The following is a 17,943-nucleotide window of genomic DNA, read 5'->3' as shown; positions in this document are numbered from 1 at the left end:
CTCCAGCCTGGGCTACAGAATGAGACCCTGCTTCAAAAAAAAAAAAAAAAAAAAAAAAAAGACCAAGACTGCTGCCATGCTGGGGAAGGGGTGGGGCAAGACTAAGTAAAAACACCGCAAAACTTTGCTACTGTTTTGAAGATGGCCTTTTTTAAATTGAGTGTTTGCCTGGTTGCTGTAGGCCTTTGTTTTCTAGAGTGACAACAAAGTTGGTTCTGACAGTTTGGCTTGTTTATTCAGTGTTTCAGTTTGGAAATGAGAGCTTGGAGCTTCCTAGGCCACCATTTTGCTGATGTCATTTCCAATGGCATTTTTTGCATCTCGACTTTTTCCTCTTGTTCAATGCTTCAGGACCACAAGATGGTTGCTACAGCTCTAGACCTTCCATCTGTCTAGTGCGGCGAAAAGTGGGGAAGGCTAGAATATCATGCCAGCTGCATACCTCCCCTTTCATGAGGGAAGAAAAAGCCTTCCCACGGGGATCACGGGGCCCCTGCTAGCTGCAAAGGGGTCTGGGAGAACAGGGAGAGCCTCTCTCACCTGAGCAGTGGACACAATCCTTCACCAAATAGAGTGCAGGTTCTGATGGCAAGAAAGACGAAGGGGCCACCGGCAGGCTGGTTACCCCAAAGAGCCAGAAGTAGGGGATGTGATTACTTACATCTGTACCAGTCAGAGTGTTGTACACATATCCAGCCAAGGTACCTGTGGCCCAGGTCAGGTGACTGGCTTAGCAATGTCACCTACCTTCCTCTCAGCCCAGATCCCCAAACTCTTTGAATGCTGTTGGGATGCAGAACAGCAAGTCAGCGAGTGATTTTTTTTAATTTAATTTTTATGAGTACACAGTAGATTACATATTTATGGGATACATCAGATATTTTGATACAGATATACAATGTGTCATAATCACATCAGGTTGTAAATGGAGTGACCATCACCTCAAGCATTTGTCACTTCTCTGTTACAAACATTTTAATTATACCCTTTTAGTTATTTTAAAATGTACTGCTGATTGTAATTACCCTGTTATGCTATCAAATACCAGCTCTTATTCATTCTATCTAATTATATTTTTGTACCCATCAACCATCTCCGTTTCCCCCTACCTCCCCACTACTCTTCCCAGCCTCTGGTAACCATCGTTCTACCTACTGTCTATTGCCATGCATTTGTTTTAATTTTTAGCTCCCATAAATGAGTGAAATCACATGAAGTTTGTCTTTCTGTGCCTGGCTTATTTCAGTGAGTGATCCTCATGTCTCCAGGGCTTGTCTGCACATGACTCACCTGGGGCAGCCTCTGCCAGGTGTCACCCGGGAGCCAGCCACAAAGGGCTGCTCTGCTGATGGCTGCCTCACCCCCGGCTGCTCCCTCAGTGAACTGGCACAGCTCTGGGCCCCTCTTGGGACCTTCTCAGAGTAGCCACATTTCAGGCCTGTCTTATGATTCTAACATCAAACTTATAATATCAATCTTACTAATACCAATAGAAAGTGGAAAATGAGGTATTATCTGGCAGTCATTAAATTAGTAAGTTCTAATGACAAACATAATACACGATGAAGGTGAGACTGCGGGAAGATGGTGCCTTTGCGAGTTGCCCATGTCAGTGGTAAGAGTCACGGCCCTCGGGAAATCACTGAGTCTTCATTACCCAAGACTGGCATCAACCCTTCACCAAATTCCAATAACTGAGAATCTGATAATTACCCAATAAATCCTAGATTAGCCTGAGGAAAGAAATGAGCTGTCCACGTAAGAGTCGTAAACATTGGGCCGGGGCTGGTGGCTCACGCCTGTAATCCCAGCACTTTGGGAGGCCGAGGCAGGCAGATCACGAGATCAGGAGATCGAGACCATCCTGGCTAACATGGTCAAACCCTGTCTCTACTAAAAATACAAAAATGAACCAGGTATGGTGGCACATGCCTGTAGTCCCAGCTACTCGGGAGGCTGAGGCAGGAGAATCATTTGAACCCAGGAGACGGAAGTTGCAGTGAGCCGAGATTGCGCCACTGCACTCCAGCCTGGCAACAGAGTGAGACTCTGTCTCAAAAAAAAAAAAAAAAAAAAAAAAAAAAAAGAATGGTAAACATTGTACTCTGACTCACAAATCTCATCTAGGGGAACTTGTTTTAAGGAAATAAATTCAAGGAAAGAGGAAACATTGTTAGGTGCAAAGAAGTCAACCAGAAACTTATTTATCAAAAATGAACTATTGGGAACCGGCTCGACAGTCAGCACCAGAAGAGGAGAAGATCCACGCGTTCTGTGGACCATAACCTAGTCACAGACGTGCTGATCAGAGATTGAAGGCAACAGGGAGGATTTATGTGAAAAGTCAAGAGAAAAAGCAGGATGCATGTACATATCATATGGTCACAGCTCGGCACGTGTGTCCAGAGGCACCGGCAGCTGGGTTGGGATATCGGGTGTGAAATTTTCACTGTCATTCCGAGCCGGATTGTGCCGCTGTTATGCTGCGTGTGTTTCACAAATGACCCCAGGAGACCACATAGCTGCACTCTATCTCTCTGTGATGCTAGACTGGGCACAGCTGGGCTCCAGGGGCTTAGCCTAGACAGCCCCCACGGGAAGAAACATATGAAAGGCAGGGTGGGCCTTTCATATGTTTGTTCTGACACTCACAGCCCTGTGCATGCCAACAGTGACTTCTTGCCTCAAGTGCCCATGGCCCTGCCTAAGGCCCTTTGACACTGAATGTGCCCGCCACGTGCTGGGGCTAAAGCTTCCAGGAATGTCCTCTACCAGTGACAGATGAATGTGGTGGAAAGCTGTCTGTGTCCTTATTCCTTGGAGGGGACCTTCTTGGGCACGTCCCCACCAGCTCCCAGAGGTCCCTGGGGGCAGGAGCAAGCTCTTGGATGCATTCTGGTCAGCTTTCTTCCATCCCCTGGCTCATTCCCCATTCACCGACTGCTGTCATCTGGGGTCATCTCCCCAATAAACTCTTTGCACTGGGATCCTTGTTTCAGGATCTGTTTCTGGAGGAACTAGATGACAACACCGGGAACAGAGGACCTAGAGAGGCAGCTTCATGGGTGGTGGGGTGTCAGCCTCTGCCGGCCAGGGACTTAGGAGCAGTGCTAGGAAGGTGCTGGATGGAGCTGTCACTCACAGGGGCAGGCCCTTGGCTGCTGACTGTCTTTCCTCTCCACTGTGGCTGTCTTGAGGACTTAGGGGTCAGTCTGACCCTGCCTTGGCCCCCTTCCTCTCAGCCTCTGTCTTCTCCTGCATGAGGCTGGGTGGCTCCCCTGTGAATCAGGCAGGGGTCCACAGAACACTAGAGACAGGTCCCTCCCTGCAGCTGTCTCCAGTAGGTGGCCACGCAGGAGATGTTCCCAACAAGCTGCCCTTATCTGCAGCTCAGCTTTGGTAATGGGGGCCAAGGTCATGGCCCATCCTGGTGTTAGTGAGAACCCAAGGTAGGCCTTGAAGATTCCTATCAGGAGGGAGCAGAAAGTGTGTACCACACCCCTGGGCCCAGGTGGAGCAGGGCTGCTGCTCAAGGTTCCTGGCCACACTCTGTCCCTTGCTAGGGGTGACTGGTGGGACAGGCCTGGGCGAGGGACAAGAGGGAGAAGGTCAGGGGGAAGGGGGGATGAAGAGCAAAGTGAGAAAAGGAGAGTCTTCCACTATCTGGGGTCTCTGTCAACTGTCAGGCCCTAGAGTGAGCTGTTCTTTCCCTTTGCTTCCTGGAGGAGGGGACTTTTGTCACTGCCTCACTCCACCCTGACTGCCCCTCCGTTATCAGGCTGTTAATATTAATTAACAACAGTTGCTAGGGATGACAGTGCAGAGGGTGCCTCTGAGCCCATTGCTGGCCCTGGTCCCAAGAGGGGGTAGGGCAGAGCTGGGGTCTGAGGCTGAGCCAGGGAGGGTGCGGAGGTTCCTCGGCCATACTGAGCTCCTGAGGCCGGATCCCAGCCAGTGCCTGGTCCCATCTGTGCCTCCAGGCCCTGGCACCAACTCCAGCAGAGTTAGGGGCTAATAGCGTGGTCTCTCCCCTGGCTGACTCAGCCCTCTGGCTTCGGTCGCTTTGGGAAGTGAGTGGAGACCCTAGCACCTGCGTGATGAGGCTCATCTAAAGCGGGGGCCTGTGGACTGGGGCCAAACAGTGGGAGTGGTGGATCATTAACCAGCAGGGCTCAGCCTCATTGGTCCCTAACCCAGTCAGGCCAGGGTTGTCATCGAAGGGGAGGAGGCTGCCTTAATGTGTGTTCAGCCCTTGGCTGTTCTTGAGGCCTGGCCTGGCTCCCGGCTGACCCCTTCCCAGACCCGGGATGGCGGAGGGCGGCCTGAGGGGCTGGCTGCTGTGGGCCCTGCTCCTGCGCTTGGTGAGTCCCAGGGCTTGGCTCCACCTCCCCTGCGGCCTCCAGTTAGGGACCCTGGGGCCAGCCGTGTACCAGGCGAGCGTTACTGGGTGACAGCGAGGGAGCCTCAGGGCCTGCAGGCTGGGCCAGTCTCTGGACACATGAGGGATGCCAGGCCCCACAGAGGAGGGGTGCAGGTGGAGGGTTTCCAGGTTACAGGGATGAATGCACACAGGGGTGAAAGAGGCTGCTGGACTGGGGTGCTCCAAGTCCCTCCTGTCACTGGCCCTATTGTGGGGTCCAGGCCTGCAGTTGAGGGAGGTCTGAGGCAAGGAGGTGCTGGGATGGGGTTACCTGGTGAGCATCACCTAGGGAGGACTGAGCACTCTGGAGGCTGGGAGAAGATCCAGGGCTGGTGCCTCTTAAGTTCCTCGCTCACTTTGTGTCTGGGAGGTGGGTGACAGCTTTTGGCCTCAGGCAGGTGGTGGTAGTGGTGGTAGGAGTCAGGGGGCCTCCTGAACAGACTCTCCATGAGAGACCCTGGCCTCTGGATGTGGTGTACAGTGTGGGGACTCAGGCTGACTTCGACGTGGGCAAAGCCCGGGACCTTGGAGTCAGCTTTGCCTCCTTACCCATCTCTGGCCTCTCCAGCATGACTTTCCTAAGCTGCAGGTCTATCAGGCCACCCCCAGGAAGAAAGGCCAGTGTTGTCACTCCAACACTGGCTGGCTGGCACATGCCTCCAGGAGGCTTCCTACTCCCCATACTCCCCGCTTCCCTGCCTCTGCTCCATGTCCTTCTTACCCCCACGCCCTCCCTGGCTGCCTGCTGCCTGGATGGCACCCAGCTGTGTCAGGGCCCACGCGTGATGTTGCTGTGCTCTGCAGGCCCAGAGCGAGCCTTACACACCCATCCACCAGCCTGGCTACTGCGCCTTCTATGACGAATGTGGGAAGAACCCAGAGCTGTCTGGAAGCCTCATGACACTCTCCAATGTGTCCTGCCTGTCCAACACGCCGGCCCGCAAGATCACAGGTGATCACCTGATCCTATTACAGAAGATCTGCCCCCGCCTCTACACCGGCCCCAACACCCAAGCCTGCTGCTCCGCCAAGCAGCTGGTATCACTGGAAGCAAGTCTGTCGATCACCAAGGCCCTCCTCACCCGCTGCCCAGCCTGCTCTGACAATTTTGTGAACCTGCACTGCCACAATACGTGCAGCCCCAACCAGAGCCTCTTCATCAATGTGACCCGCGTGGCCCAGCTAGGGGCTGGACAACTCCCAGCTGTGGTGGCCTATGAGGCCTTCTACCAGCATAGCTTTGCCGAGCGGAGCTATGACTCCTGCAGCCGTGTGCGCATCCCTGCAGCCGCCACGCTGGCTGTGGGCACCATGTGTGGCGTGTATGGCTCTGCCCTTTGCAATGCCCAGCGCTGGCTCAACTTCCAGGGAGACACAGGCAATGGTCTGGCCCCACTGGACATCACCTTCCACCTCTTGGAGCCCGGCCAGGCCGTGGGGAGTGGGATTCAGCCTCTGAATGAGGGGGTTGCACGTTGCAATGAGTCCCAAGGTGACGACGTGGCGGCCTGCTCCTGCCAGGACTGTGCTGCATCCTGTCCTGCCATAGCCCGCCCCCATGCCCTGGACTCCACCTTCTACCTGGGCCGGATGTCGGGCAGTCTGGTCCTCATCATCATCCTCTGCTCTATCTTCGCTGTGGTCACCATCCTGCTTGTGGGATTCCGTGTGGCCCCCGCCAGGGACAAAAGCAAGACGGTGGACCCCAAGAAGGGCACCAGCCTCTCTGACAAGCTCAGCTTCTCCACCCACACCCTCCTTGGCCAGTTCTTCCAGGGCTGGGGCACGTGGGTGGCTTCGTGGCCTCTGACCATCTTGGTGCTATCTGTCATCCCGGTGGTGGCCTTGGCAGCGGGCCTGGTCTTTACAGAACTCACTACGGACCCTGTGGAGCTGTGGTCGGCCCCCAGCAGCCAAGCCCGGAGTGAGAAAGCTTTCCATGACCAGCATTTCGGCCCCTTCTTCCGAACCAACCAGGTGATCCTGACGGCTCCTAACCGGTCCAGCTACAGGTATGACTCTCTGCTGCTGGGGCCCAAGACCTTCAGCGGGATCCTGGACCTGGACTTGCTGCTGGAGCTGCTAGAGCTGCAGGAGAGGCTGCGGCACCTCCAGGTATGGTCGCCCGAAGCACAGCGCAACATCTCCCTGCAGGACATCTGCTACGCCCCCCTCAATCCGGACAATACCAGTCTCTACGACTGCTGCATCAACAGCCTCCTGCAGTATTTCCAGAACAACCGCACGCTTCTGCTGCTCACAGCCAACCAGACACTGATGGGGCAGACCTCCCAAGTCGACTGGAAGGACCATTTTCTGTACTGTGCCAAGTGAGTCCATGGTGGGGCCCAAGCGAGGAGTGGGCTGGGGCTGGGCTGTCATGGCCTCCTGGGAACCTGGCCGGGCATACAGCTGGTCCTGAAGGACCAGAGGTAGCTATTCCTACGGCTCTGGCCTGGGGCCGCCCAGATGATTATCTCTGCCCCTCGTCCGGCCGCCATTTCCTTTGGTCAGAGTTCCTGCTCATGGCTGCAGGTTTGTGCGTGGCCATCGCTGGCCCTTCAACCCCGAGTCCACTCTGTCTTTCTGCAGATTTCTTGACATGTGGGAGCTCCCTGCCACACTCTTGGTTTAAGTCTGACAGAGGAGCCCGATTGGCAGAGCACATATTTGTATTTGCTTTGTTTTGCTTCTTGTTTCTGTGCCAGGTGCCGTAGGGCCATCGGTAGCCCATGAGGTACCATGGTATGCATTGGAAAAGGTGCCCTCAGGCCAGAGGTCGTGGCTGGTCTCAGGCACCTGGGCCGGGTGTCCTGGGGTAGGCCACAGCCACAAACACTTCTATTGATTGGGGTTTGGTCCTTGGTTCTGTCCACTCTGGTGTGCTGCCAACAAGACGCCAACAAGGCTGCTGGGCCAAGGGGGCCAAGAGCCAAGGGCAGCAGCAGGGCCGTGGCAGTGGAGGCTCCTTGAGGTTGGAGTAGAGCAGAGGTCCTCAAAATGAATGTTTAGTACTCCATACTCCAGAGCAAATGAGGGTTAAAAGGGGCAAATAGCATCTTAGTGTTATTATGAAAACAGTTCTGACCTTACAGACCCTGGAAAGGGTCTCCAGGACGCCTAAGGGCCCCAGGCCACACTTTGAGAACCACTGGATTGGAAGAGAGTGCCAACACTTTCTGTCCCCCGCTACCTGGCTCTGCATCCCTTAGCTGGGCCCCAAGTTTGGGCTGCTTCCCAGAGTGTCTGTGCCAGGAACCCAAGGGCTGTCTCTTGGAAATAGCAGGAATGACAGGAGCCATTGTTTGCTCTGGGGAGGCATCATGGTCTGACCTCAGACTCATGTCTAATGGTAGCTTTATAGTCCATTATAGGGTATTATCTTTATTTTGACTTTGGATGCTCACAACAACTCTTGGGTGGTCCAATTATCTCCATTTTACAGACAGGAAAACTGAGGTTCAGAGGGGTGTGGTAAGGTGCTCAAGGTCACACAGCAACCAGCACTCGCTTGCTGAGATCTGAGAGAGGGGGGTGGAGAGCTTTGCTCAGGTGTCCCACTGCATCTTCACAATGACGGGCTTTGCAGAAAGGGCTAAGCTGAAGGACCTACAGACTTGCCTGAGGGCACCAGTCTAGTAAACTGTGAAAACATTGGCTCCTGGGCTCCAGGGTTCCAAATCTGACCTCAATACCTAGAGGGTTTTGCAGGGCCCTAGGCAGGAGAAGGAGGCTGAGAGGGCAACATTTGAGACAGCCCATGCCAGACCCCATGGCTCAAATCCCAGTTCTTCCACCCTCATGGGACTTCAGGTGTGATGCTCAATCCAGAATCAGATAATGTCAGAGCCAGGAAGGTCAGGCTAGTGTGTGGAGACATGAGAGGCTCAGAGGGACAGGGCCTGGAGCAGCCCCTGCCTGCCACAGAGAAGGCACTCAGGGCAGCTCCAACTCACTCTGTGGGCGGGGGCCTGCAGGAGATCTTGCTGGATGGGAGCCATTTAGGACCCACTCGGCTGGGTCTTAAATGGCTAAATGGCCTAAATGCAGATAACTGGGCTATCTGCAGCTATCTGCAGCCAGTGTCCCCCACCCCGCCAGCTCACCCTCCGTAGTGCTGTGGGTCTGGGGTGGGAGGGGAAGGGAGGGGCCATAGGGACTGGGCAGGGCCAGGAAAGTCCCCTTCCCCTTGTGGTCATCTCCCTCCAGTGCCCCGCTCACCTTCAAGGATGGCACAGCCCTGACCCTGAGCTGCATGGCTGACTACGGGGCCCCTGTCTTCCCCTTCCTTGCCATTGGGGGGTACAAAGGTAAGCTAAGTGGGCCCTGAGAGGAAGCCAAGGAAGATGCAGTATTGGGGCAGGAACCATAGACGGGAGGGTGGGAGTGGTGCTGGGGATTCTCACAGCCTAGGGGTAGCCTGGCTTCTGGAAGCTGTAGGCCAACCCTGTCCTGTCTCCTCTCTCTGCCATCTCCTTTATCTTCTTGTAGTGTTACTCAGGCACTCTGGATTTTTTGCCTGGGCCCAAAGGTCTTGCCTTTGGCTGAGAGAAGTGGGGTGTAGGAGGTAAGGCCATGTATCAGATGAGGAAGGAGTGGGGGAGAAGGAGCAAGGGGTGATGGGAGGGGTGCAGCTAGATAGGGGGAGGGAATATAGGGGTGCAGCTGGAGGGGGAGGGAGGCACGGGTGCAGCAGGAAGGGTCTGAGTATTTCTTATCCCAGGAAAGGACTATTCTGAGGCAGAGGCCCTGATCATGACGTTCTCCCTCAACAATTACCCTGCCGGGGACCCCCGTCTGGCCCAGGCCAAGCTGTGGGAGGAGGCCTTCTTAGAGGAAATGCGAGCCTTCCAGCGTCGGACGGCTGGCATGTTCCAGGTCACGTTCATGGCTGAGGTAGGGGCTGCAGGGTCCCTGGCTCTGGGGGTGCAACCCAGGTGGTCTTGGATCAGTTCCTGTGTCCCCATCCTGGCCCTGGCCCTTCCTAAGTGACCCTGGGCAGTGGCTGCCTGCTCAGAACGGGGTGATTGTGATGGCTGTTCTTGTAGCCTCACCAGCGATTATAGGGGGCCATCAGGCCCTATGACACAACACACAATTAGTGCCCAGTGACCGAGCTATTGAGAGCTGGCCTGGCTGAAGCAGGCACGGTCAGTGGGGGCTGGTCGGGTGTGTGTCCACAGCGCTCTCTGGAAGACGAGATCAATCGCACCACAGCTGAAGACCTGCCCATCTTTGCCACCAGCTACATTGTCATATTCCTGTACATCTCTCTGGCCCTGGGCAGCTATTCCAGCTGGAGCCGAGTGATGGTGAGAAGCGGGAGGGACACAGCTAAGTGGGCTAGCCCAGGACCCCAGGCATCTTCAGCAGGCCTTCTACAACTTTCCTAACCACAGCACCTCAGAACAGCAAAGTGGACACACCCAAGTGGCTGCCCCAAAGGGTAATACCTCTTGCAAGTGTTCTGTGCTGAAAGGTCAAGAGCAATTTTCTTTTCTTTTCCTTTCTTTTTCTTTTCTTTTCTTTGCTTTTCTTTTCTCTTCTCTTTTCCCTCCTACCCTCTCTTTCTCTTTCTTTTCTTTCTCTCTCTGTTTCTCTTTTTCTCTCTTTCTTTCTTTTGAGACAGGGTCTTGCTCTGTTGCCCAGGCTGGAGTGCAGTGGCATGATCTTAGCTCGCTGCAACCTCAAAACTCCTGGGCACAAGTGATCCTCCTGCTTCAGCCTCCCAAGTAGTTGGGACTATAGGCACTTGCCATTGTGCCCAGCTATTTTTTTTTTTTTTTTTGAGACAGAGTTTTGCTCTTGTTGCCCAGGCTGGAGTGTAACGGCGCGATCTCGGCTCACTGCAACCTCCGCCTCCCGGGTTCAAGCAATTCTCCTGCCTCAGCCTCCCGAGTAGCTGGCATTACAGGCATGTGCCACCACGCCTGGCTAATTTTGTGTTTTTAGTAGAGATGGGGTTTCTCCATGTTGGTCAGACTGGTCTTGAACTCCTGGCCTCAGGTGATCCGCCCACCCAAAGTGCTGGGATTACAGGCGTGAGCTACCACGTCCGGCCATTTTTTTTGTTTTTTATTTTTTGTAGAGATGGGGTCTCGCTTTTTGCCTAGGCTGGTCTCAAACTCCTGGGCTCAAGTGATTCTTCCTCATCGGCCTCCCAAAATGTTGAGATTACAGGTGTGAGCCACCACACCTGGCCTAAGAGCAGTTTTCTGTCTGTTACATGCCATACCCTCACTTGCCCAAATGCAAAGCTAAGACTTATAATCTCTTGCAATGCATGCTCAAGGAAGATGGAGTAGGCTCACCCATTCCTTTGGGTTTCCTGGACCTGCCCTTGGGAGGATGGCTCTGCAGAGGGGCTTTAATGTGAGATGTGAGCTCCTCACCACTGGGGGCAGTATCGGGCACCTGCAGGCACTGAGGGTGCCTGCCTGCTACGTTGTCTCGCCTAGCTGAGGCTGGTGGGCATACTGGGTAGGTGCTAGGTGGCTAGGGGGCTGAGCCTGTTTGCATTGCAGGTGGACTCCAAGGCCACGCTGGGCCTCGGCGGGGTGGCCGTGGTCCTGGGAGCAGTCATGGCTGCCATGGGCTTCTTCTCCTACTTGGGTATCCGCTCCTCCCTGGTCATCCTGCAAGTGGTGCCTTTCCTGGTGCTGTCCGTGGGGGCTGATAACATCTTCATCTTTGTTCTCGAGTACCAGGTAAGAAGGGAGGAGCTCTCCACACCCCCAACTGCCCACTCTTCTCCCAACCTCACCTCCTGGCCAGGTGGGACTCTGGCGTGAATTTGCTGGGTCTCCCTGCAGACTCTTTCTGTTCATCGACACTCATGTTTACAATATCTGTAGAAACTAGAGTGTGCTGACATAAATGACTTCATCCTGCCTCTACCATCTGGAATTAGCTTTCTGTTAACCCCTTGCAATGTCTAGTAAAACCTCTCCATGTTAGTACATTACAGCCTCCTCCTGTCTTTATGCTGCTACGTAGCATTCCATGGTAAGGATAAATCAGAGTCGATTTCACCTCTCCCTGTTGGTGAACAATTAGGGTTCCAACAGTGCTTGGAACAGGGATGCTATAGACATCTCGAATGCACCAACCATTTCTCCCAGCCAGACCCTGGAAGAAGAATATTGGCCATGGAGAGTATGAGAGTCTCTGATGATTCAGGAAGGTCAGAGCAGCTCCTCAGGCCTGGCTGCAGCTCTGGGCACTTGCCAACTCCCTGCTGGCCTTTGAGGGGCGGTGCCCTTGGAGGGCCCTGGCTCTTATCCCTGCTGTTCCCACACAGAGGCTGCCCCGGTGGCCTGGGGAGCCACGAGAGGTCCACATTGGGCGAGCCCTAGGCAGGGTGGCTCCCAGCATGCTGTTGTGCAGCCTCTCTGAGGCCATCTGCTTCTTCCTAGGTGAGCCTGGGTGAGACCTCCCCTCTTGGCATTAGGCCTGCTGGGTTAGTGCCGGGGCCTGGGAGTTCCCAGAGGGCAGTGGGTATAGTGCAGACCCCCTTCCCCCTGCACCCTGTCAATGTCGGCTACCACTCTGCCCTTGAAGCCAGGGTGCCCTGACAGCCCTCTGCTCCCTCACAGGGGCCCTGACCCCCATGCCAGCTGTGCGGACCTTCGCCCTGACCTCTGGCCTTGCAGTGATCCTTGACTTCCTTCTGCAGATGTCAGCCTTTGTGGCCCTGCTCTCCCTGGACAGCAAGAGGCAGGAGGTAGGGGCAGCTGGGCCAGTACTGAGGGACCTGCCCCTGGGTTCCCACCATGGCAGGGAGATGGGGTGGCTTTACCACCACAGAGATGGCCCAGAGAAGGGGGTGGGGGACAGGGGCATTGTGCCAGGAGGGTAATATTTAGGCCATGTATTCTCCAATTTCCTACAGAAAAATAAATTTGTTTTGACAATTTTTTAAATATAATCAAACCTCCTAAAGTGCATGAGGTTGAGAAATAAAATACAGTTGACCCTTGAACAATGTGGAGATTAGGGCACTGACTGTCTAAGCAGTTGAAAATCTGCATGTAACTTTTTTTTTTTTTTTTGAGACGGAGTTTCACTCTGTCACCCAGGCTGGAGTGCAATGGCGCGATATCAGCTAACCGCAACCTCTGCCTCCCGGGTTCAAGCGATTCTCCTGCCTCAGCCTCCCGATTACTGGGATTACAGGCCCCCTCCTCCCGCACGCCTGGCTAATTTTTGTGTTTTTAATAGAGATGGGGTTTCACCATGTTGGTCAGGTTGGTCTTGAACTCCTGGCCTCAGGTGATCCGCCCACCTTGGCCTCCCAAAGTGCTGGCGTGAGCCACCATGCCTGGTCTGCATGTAACATTTGACCCTTCTAAACTTAATTCCTACTAGCCTACTATTGACTGGAAGCCTTAATGATAACATAAATAGTCGATAACACATCTTTTGAATGTTATATGTATTATAAACTGTATTCTTACAATAAAGGAAGCAAGAAAAAAGAAAATGTTAGTAAGAAAATCATAAGGAAGAGAAAATCTATTTACTATTCACGAAGTGAAAGTGGATCATCATGAGGGTCTTCATCCTCGTGGTCTTCAGGTTGAGTAGGCTGAGGAAGAGGAGGAAGAGGAGGGCTTGATCTTGCTGTTTCAGGGGCGGCAGAGGTGGAAGAAAATCCAGGGATAAGTGAGCCCAGGCAGTTCAAACTCGTGTTGTTCAAGGGTCAGCTGTATAAATGAGAGGTCGACAGGAGTTGATCTGTTGGTTCCCATGATGGTGTAAAATTTAAAGATATTTTATCAAGATCAAAATAAAAGCAAAGAAAACAGCACACTGGTATGTCTCCATGAGGGCACTGGCACGGGCCACCCACAGAAGGTGACACTCCCTGGGGGCAAGAAGGTGGTCCCTGGGGTCTTGTCTGCTCTGGGACTACCTTGAGGGGCTGCCTCCCACTCCAGGCCTCCCGGTTGGACGTCTGCTGCTGCGTCAAGCCCCGGGAGCTGCCCCCGCCTGGCCAGGGAGAGGGGCTCCTGCTTGGCTTCTTCCAAAAGGCCTATGCCCCCTTCCTGCTGCACTGGATCACTCGAGGGGTTGTGGTGAGTGGGCCTTGAACCACACGAGAGCAAGGGGACTAGGTGGGGACCTCGCCTCAGGGAGAGCAGGGTTGGAGGTGGGGAGGTTGCCTAGGCCCAAATGCTGATACTTGGGGCTGGCACGCAAGTCTGCTCAACTCCAGAATGTTGCCATGACACCCTGACTGACTTAAATTTGTGGGGAGATGGGGGACGGCTGTTGGACAGGGTGGTCTCATGCAGCAGGTCCCTTCTCAGCTGCTGCTGTTTCTCGCCCTGTTCGGAGTGAGCCTCTACTCCATGTGCCACATCAGCGTGGGACTGGACCAGGAGCTGGCCCTGCCCAAGGTGAGCCCAGGCCCTTCTCAACCCTTAGGCCCCTGGGATTTGGGGAGGGGCAGTAGCAACCAGCAGGGATGGGTTGGGGGGTCTCCGGCCAGGGGCTTGGCCAGAGGTGCAGAATTGTTCATTGCTTTGGAGGCATCTCCAGCAGTCCTGGGGAGTGAAGCCACATTCGTGTATGAACAGCACAACAGCCAGGTGCCAGCCCCAGGCCACAGTAAGAGAGATGGCCCAGGCATCGGAGGGCTGTCCATGTGAGACGGCAGGCCACAAAGAATGACTGCCACTTTGCTGAGTGCCTGCCCAGTGTCCAGCCCTGCGAATTCTCTGGGCCTGAAGCCCGGGGAGGGCAGGGGTTCAGGGGAAGGAAAGCCCCGTGGTTGGAGGGGACCTCCAAGGTCGCATAGGATTTGCAGAGGAAAGTGATGACAGACTCGCCAGTGGGAGGCTAGGGTGAGCCCAGGTGTGTTTCCTGGGCGTGGCAGCGACTGTGGGGGTGGGACGAGCTGGAGGCCAAGGGCATGGTGGGGGAGAGTGCTGATTGCCCAGCCTGGACCAGTAAGTGTGTGGGCCAACAGGCACAATGCATCAGCCAAGGCTGGGGACCTGGCTCTTCTGGATATGCATCAGCAGTGGCCATGGGCTGGTGGCCAAGAGGAAGCCACAGACAACAAAGTCTGAGACACACGGTCAGACTGCATGAGCAAGCTCTAGGGAGAGGGAGGGCATCAAGGGGACTCGATGTCTAGGTCCCATCTGGGGAACAGTGATGGAGGTTTGGGCAAGGGTCTGGGTACTGGCAGGAGCCCCAGTGGAAGCAGCCAGGCCTGAGCCCACAGCAGGGCTGAGTGGGGTGCGGCTGGGGTAGGTGTGTTAGGCAGTACTGGCCTGGGGTCCTGGAAGCCAGGTGAGGGAGGACAAGAGCAGATGGCTCAGGACTGTACTTTGGGTGACTGTATGGAGGGAGAGCAGGTGAGGAGTCACAGAATGAACCTGCCACCTGCAGAAGCCCTGGGGGCTATGTCACGGGGCTGAGGTGAAGAGGGTCTCTAGTGCCCCAAGAGCAAGAAGGAAGGACGTGATGGGCTGCCAGACCCTGCTGAGGTTTTGTGTTGATGTCTTTTGTTTATTTTTCTGTTGGAGACATTTGTTTCTTACTGCTTTTAAAAATTTTATCATTTTTTTTCCATTTTTTATTGTGGTAAAATACACATAATAGAAAATTACCATTGTAACCATTTTTAAGTGTACAGTTCAGTGATATTAAGTACACTCATACTATTCAACTATCACCACCATCCATCTCCAAAACTCTTTCCTTTTCGCAAAATTGAAACTTTACCCAACAAACAGTGACTCCCCATTCTCCCCTCCCCTCAGCCCCTGACACAACCACCATTTATTTATTTATTTATTTTTGAAACAGAGTTTCGCTCTTGTTGCCCAGGCTGGAGTGCAATGGTGCAATCTCGGCTCACCGCAATCTCTGCCTCCCGGGTTCAAGTGATTCTCCTGCCTCAGCCTCCCAAGTAGCTGGGATTACAGGTGGCTGCCACCACAGCCAGCTAATTTTTGTATTTTTAGTAGAGATGGGGTTTCACCATGTTGGCCTGGCTGGTCTTGAACTTCTGACCTCAGGTGATCCACCAGCCTTGGCCTCCCAAAGTGCTGGGATTACAGGTGTGAGCCACCGCACCTGGCCTCTACTTTTTCTTTCTTTTTTTGAGATGGAGTCTTGCTCTGTCACCCAGGCTGGAGTGCAATGGTGCAGACTCGGCTTACTGCAGCCTCCGCCTCCCAGGTTCAAGCGATTCTCCTGCCTCAACCTCCTGAGTAGCTGGGACTACAGCTGTGTGCCACCACGCCCAGCTAATTTTTGTACTTTTAGTAGAGACGGGGTTTCGCCATGTTGGCCAGGTGGTCTTGAACTCCTGACCTTGTGATCTGCCTGCTTTGGCCTCCCAAAGTGCTGGGATTACAGGCATGAACCACTGTGCCTGGCCCATTTACTTTCTGTTCTATGAGTTTGACCACTCTAGGCACCTCAGGGAAGTGAACTCATACAATATTTATTTTTTTGGCTGGGAGTGGTGGCTCACTCCTGTAATCCCAGCACTTTGGGAGGCTGAGGCAGGCAGATCACCTGAGGTCAGGAGTTTGAGACCAGCTTGACCAACATGGAGAAACCCCATCTCTACTAAAAATACAAAATTAACTGGGCATGGTGGCACATGCCTGTAATCCCAGCTACTCGGGAGGCTGAGGCAGGAGAATCGCTTGAACCTGGGAGGTGGAGGTTGTGGTAAGCGGAGATCATGCCATTGCACTCCAGCCTGGGCAACAGAGTGAGGATTCGTCTCAAAAAAAAAAAAAAGTCTATTTTGTCTGATATCAGTATAGCTACCCCTATTCTCTTTTGGTTACTATTTACATGGAATATCTTTTTTCTGTTCTTCCACTTTCAATCTATTTGTGTTTTTGGATCTAAGGTGAGTCTCTTGGAGACAGCATATAGTTAGATCACGTTTTGTTGTTTTTTAGCAGATGGGGGCTGCCTAGGGCACAGTATGCTGACTCTCACAATCTCGATCGTGTGTGTGTGTGTGTGTGTGTTTAATTCATTCTACCACTCTTTTTTTTTTTTTTTTTTTTTTGAGATGGAGCCTCGGTCTGTCACCCAGGCTGGAGTGCAGTGGAGCGATCTCAGCTCACTGCAACTTACACCTTCTGGGTTCAAGCAGTTCTCCTGCCTCAGCCTCCTGAGTAGCTGGGATTACAGGTGCATGCCACCATGCCTGGCTAATTTTTTTTGTATTTTTTGTAGAGACAGGGTTTCACCATGTTGGCCAGGCTGGTCTCAAACTCCTGACTTTGAGTAATCCACCCACCTCGGCTTCCCAAAGTGCTGGGATTACAGGCGTGAGCCACCATGCCTGGTCCTACTACTCTCTTTTGATTGGAGAGTTTAATCCATTTACATTTACAGTAATTATTGATAAGGAGGGATTTACTTCTGTCATTTTGCTATTTGTTTTCTATATGCCTTGTTGATTTTTTGTTTCTCATTTCCTGCATTACTGACTTATTTTGTGCTTAGTTGATTGCTACTAGTGAAATTTTACATTTTCCTTCTCATTTCCTTTTGTGCATAGTCTACAGCTAATTTTATTTGTGATTACCATGGGGATTATATTAAATGTGCTGAAGTTATAACACTCTAAATTTATGCCAACTTTGTTTCCATAGCATACAAAAACTCTGCTCCTATAACAACTCCATCTTACCTCCCTTTCAGTTATTGATGTCACAAAATTATATTTTGAGCTAGCCATGGTGGCTTATGCCTGTAATCCCAATGCTTTGAGAGGTGGAGGCAAGAGGATTGCTTGAGGCCAGGAATTTGAGGCCAGACTGGCCAACACAGTGAGATCCCATCTCTAGAAAAAATTTAAAATTTAGCTGGGCAAGGTGGCACATGCCTGTAGTCCCAGCTATGTGGGAGGCTTGCTTGAGTCCAGGAATTCAAGGATGCAGTCAGCTATGATCATGCCACTGCACTCCAGCCTGAGCAACAGAGAGAGACCTTGTCTCAAAAAATTATATTTTTCAGCTGGGTGCAGTGGCTCATGGCTGCAATCCCAGCACTCTGTGAGGTGGTTGGATCACTTGAGGTCAGGAGTTCAAGATTAGCCTGGCCAACGTGACAAAACCCCATCTCTACTAAAAATACAAAAATTAGCCAGGCATGGTGGCACACAGCTGTAAACCTAGCTACTTGGGAGGCTGAGACATGAGAATTGCTTGAATCTAGGAGGTAGAGATTGCAGTGAGCTGGGATCATACCACCATACTCCAGCTTGGGTGACAGAGCGAGACTATGTCTCAAAAACTTTTGTATTTTTATGCATTATGTATCCAAAATCATAGGCTAATGATTTTTTTGCATGAGTCTCTTAAATCATGTACAAAAAGTGGAGTTATAAATCATAACATTTATAACTGCCCATTTATTTACCTTTGCCAGGGATTTATTTATTTATTTATTTATTTATTTATTTAAAGAGGCAGAGTCTTGCTCTGTTGCCCAGGCTGAAATGCAGTGGTGTTATCATAGCTCACTATAACCTC

General features: G+C 52.8%; 1 protein-coding gene across 2 annotated transcripts in view; it reads left to right on the top strand.

Annotated features, from left to right (window-relative positions):
* Window positions 1–4,236: 4,236 nt before the first annotated feature.
* The window catches only part of NPC1L1 (NPC1 like intracellular cholesterol transporter 1), a 28,868-nt gene continuing 15,161 nt past the window's right edge, over window positions 4,237–17,943 (top strand). Inside the window, exons 1-10 of one of the 2 annotated variants that reach the window (XM_004045379.5) lie at window positions 4,308–4,361; window positions 5,225–6,750; window positions 8,630–8,730; window positions 9,144–9,316; window positions 9,604–9,732; window positions 10,945–11,127; window positions 11,721–11,835; window positions 12,016–12,143; window positions 13,360–13,497; window positions 13,732–13,821. In XM_004045379.5, coding sequence (XP_004045427.4) covers window positions 4,308–4,361; window positions 5,225–6,750; window positions 8,630–8,730; window positions 9,144–9,316; window positions 9,604–9,732; window positions 10,945–11,127; window positions 11,721–11,835; window positions 12,016–12,143; window positions 13,360–13,497; window positions 13,732–13,821 — 2,637 coding nt within the window. Of the gene's footprint in view, window positions 4,362–5,224; window positions 6,751–8,629; window positions 8,731–9,143; window positions 9,317–9,603; window positions 9,733–10,944; window positions 11,128–11,720; window positions 11,836–12,015; window positions 12,144–13,359; window positions 13,498–13,731; window positions 13,822–17,943 lie in introns of those variants that run through there. The other variant, XM_063708293.1, reaches the window with a different exon arrangement.

This window comes from Gorilla gorilla, chromosome 6 (genome assembly GCF_029281585.2).
Source record: "Gorilla gorilla gorilla isolate KB3781 chromosome 6, NHGRI_mGorGor1-v2.1_pri, whole genome shotgun sequence".
Taxonomy (NCBI): domain Eukaryota; kingdom Metazoa; phylum Chordata; class Mammalia; order Primates; family Hominidae; genus Gorilla; species Gorilla gorilla.
Note: the sequence above shows the minus strand (reverse complement) of the source record. Positions and strands in the feature narration are given on the sequence as shown.